This window comes from Plectropomus leopardus, unplaced genomic scaffold (genome assembly GCF_008729295.1).
Source record: "Plectropomus leopardus isolate mb unplaced genomic scaffold, YSFRI_Pleo_2.0 unplaced_scaffold18757, whole genome shotgun sequence".
Classification (NCBI taxonomy): domain Eukaryota; kingdom Metazoa; phylum Chordata; class Actinopteri; order Perciformes; family Serranidae; genus Plectropomus; species Plectropomus leopardus.
In genome coordinates this window covers 1-1,574 of record NW_024620227.1, presented here as the reverse complement: position 1 = coordinate 1,574, position 1,574 = coordinate 1, and the positions used below count along the sequence as shown (strand labels likewise).

Sequence of the window (1,574 nt, the reverse complement as noted above, 5' to 3'; positions counted from 1 at the left end):
AATTTATATTTTATTTGTTTTTTCATCAATTTCTTTTATTTATGTTTTTTTGTATAAAATAATAATTTTTGTATTTACTGTTTTATAATTTGTTATATTCTATCCAGATTTTCTTCTTTTAATTTTATTTTTTCAGTCTTTTTTCACTTTATTTTTTTTAAAAAAATGTTTGTATAATGTTATATTTGTATGAATGGAATAATAATAAAGAGTCCAGACTAAGTTTGTCTACAAATGAACTTGTATTTATTTTATAAATATTCACCGTCTGCAGGGAGGGACGGCTCTGGTGCCGGAGCTGTGGACGAGGAGGACTTCATCCAGGCCTTTGAGGACGTCCCCACAGTGCAGGTACGGAGACTTGTTTTTGCTTTAACCGTTTTAAAGACAAATAAATATCAAATTCAAGCTTTCCATATCTATTTTAATTTCCCATTTCCATTTTTAAGCACATCAAAGAGAATTAGATTATGAGTTGTTTTGTATTCAGATTTTTCTTGTCTGCTTATTTCTAAATTGTATCATATTTCGTAGTTAGTATGTTTATTTCCGTAATGTAATGTCCCCTTTCAGGTAAAATTATGACTTTATTCTCATAAAATTATGACTTTTTTCTGGTAAAATTACGACTTTTTTCTTGTAAAACTATGACTTTAAACTCAAAGTTTCAGTTTTTATTTTTTCCTTAATGTGGCCCTCAAACTCCGTCGTCGTTTTCCTCCCCTTTAAACGGAGAAACAAACCGCCTCAAGTCCTCCTCAAGAGTCTGAAGTACTGCTCATAGTGTTTTTGCCATTGGTGTGAATTTCGCCTTCCTGTCCTCCGTCCTCGTGTCTGTCCCGCTCTCCACCAGATCTACTCCAACAGGGAGGTGGAGGAGGCCATGACGAAGATCCGGGACGTGCTGTCGGACGATAAGCGGGACTGGGAGCTGCGAGTGGCGGCCGTAAGGCGTCTCTGTCTGCGTCTCACTCTGACCATCGGTGAGGTGAAAACGTCTTGTCGTTGATCTGTTTCCTCTCCTCGTCTCGTGCAGCTGAAGAAGGTGCGCTCGCTGCTGCTGGCCGGCGCCGCGGAGTTCGACGGTTTTCCGCAGCAGCTGCGGCTCATGGAGGCGGCGTTCAAGCTGTCGGCGAAGGACCTGCGCTCTCAGGTGGTGAGAGAGGCCTGCATCACTCTGGGGTGAGACTGCGACCCTCGCCTTAAATAAAAACACTTTCATCGTAAACTGTTTTTTTACCTGTCTGCTCCGCTGTCTCCAGCCACCTGTCGTCGGTGCTCGGCAGCCGCTTCGACCACGCCGCGGAGGCCATCATGCCGATCCTCCTCAACCTGGTCCCCAACAGTGCCAAAGTCATGGCCACCTCCGGCATGGCCGCCATCCGCCTCATCCTCAGAGTACGTGGCAGCGTAACTGAGACCGCGTCGGATACCGCCGGAGCTGTGAGGAAGATTTATTCACTGCTGTGTCTTTTGTTTTGCAGCACACGCACTACCCGCGCCTCATCCCCATCATCACCAGCAACTGTACCTCCAAATCTGTGGCTGTCAGGAGGTGAGAGATAGTTTGTTTT

General features: G+C 44.2%; 1 protein-coding gene across 1 annotated transcript; it reads left to right on the top strand.

Moving 5' to 3' along the window:
* Positions 1 to 234: 234 nt before the first annotated feature.
* On the top strand, positions 235 to 1,555 carry LOC121965139 (CLIP-associating protein 1-A-like; the record flags this gene model as incomplete). The annotated part of the gene is made up of 5 exons (XM_042515300.1): positions 235 to 351; positions 854 to 946; positions 1,037 to 1,182; positions 1,263 to 1,398; positions 1,485 to 1,555. Coding segments are annotated over exons 1-5 (563 nt in total), but the record flags the coding sequence as incomplete, so codon positions are not given.
* Positions 1,556 to 1,574: the final 19 nt, after the last annotated feature.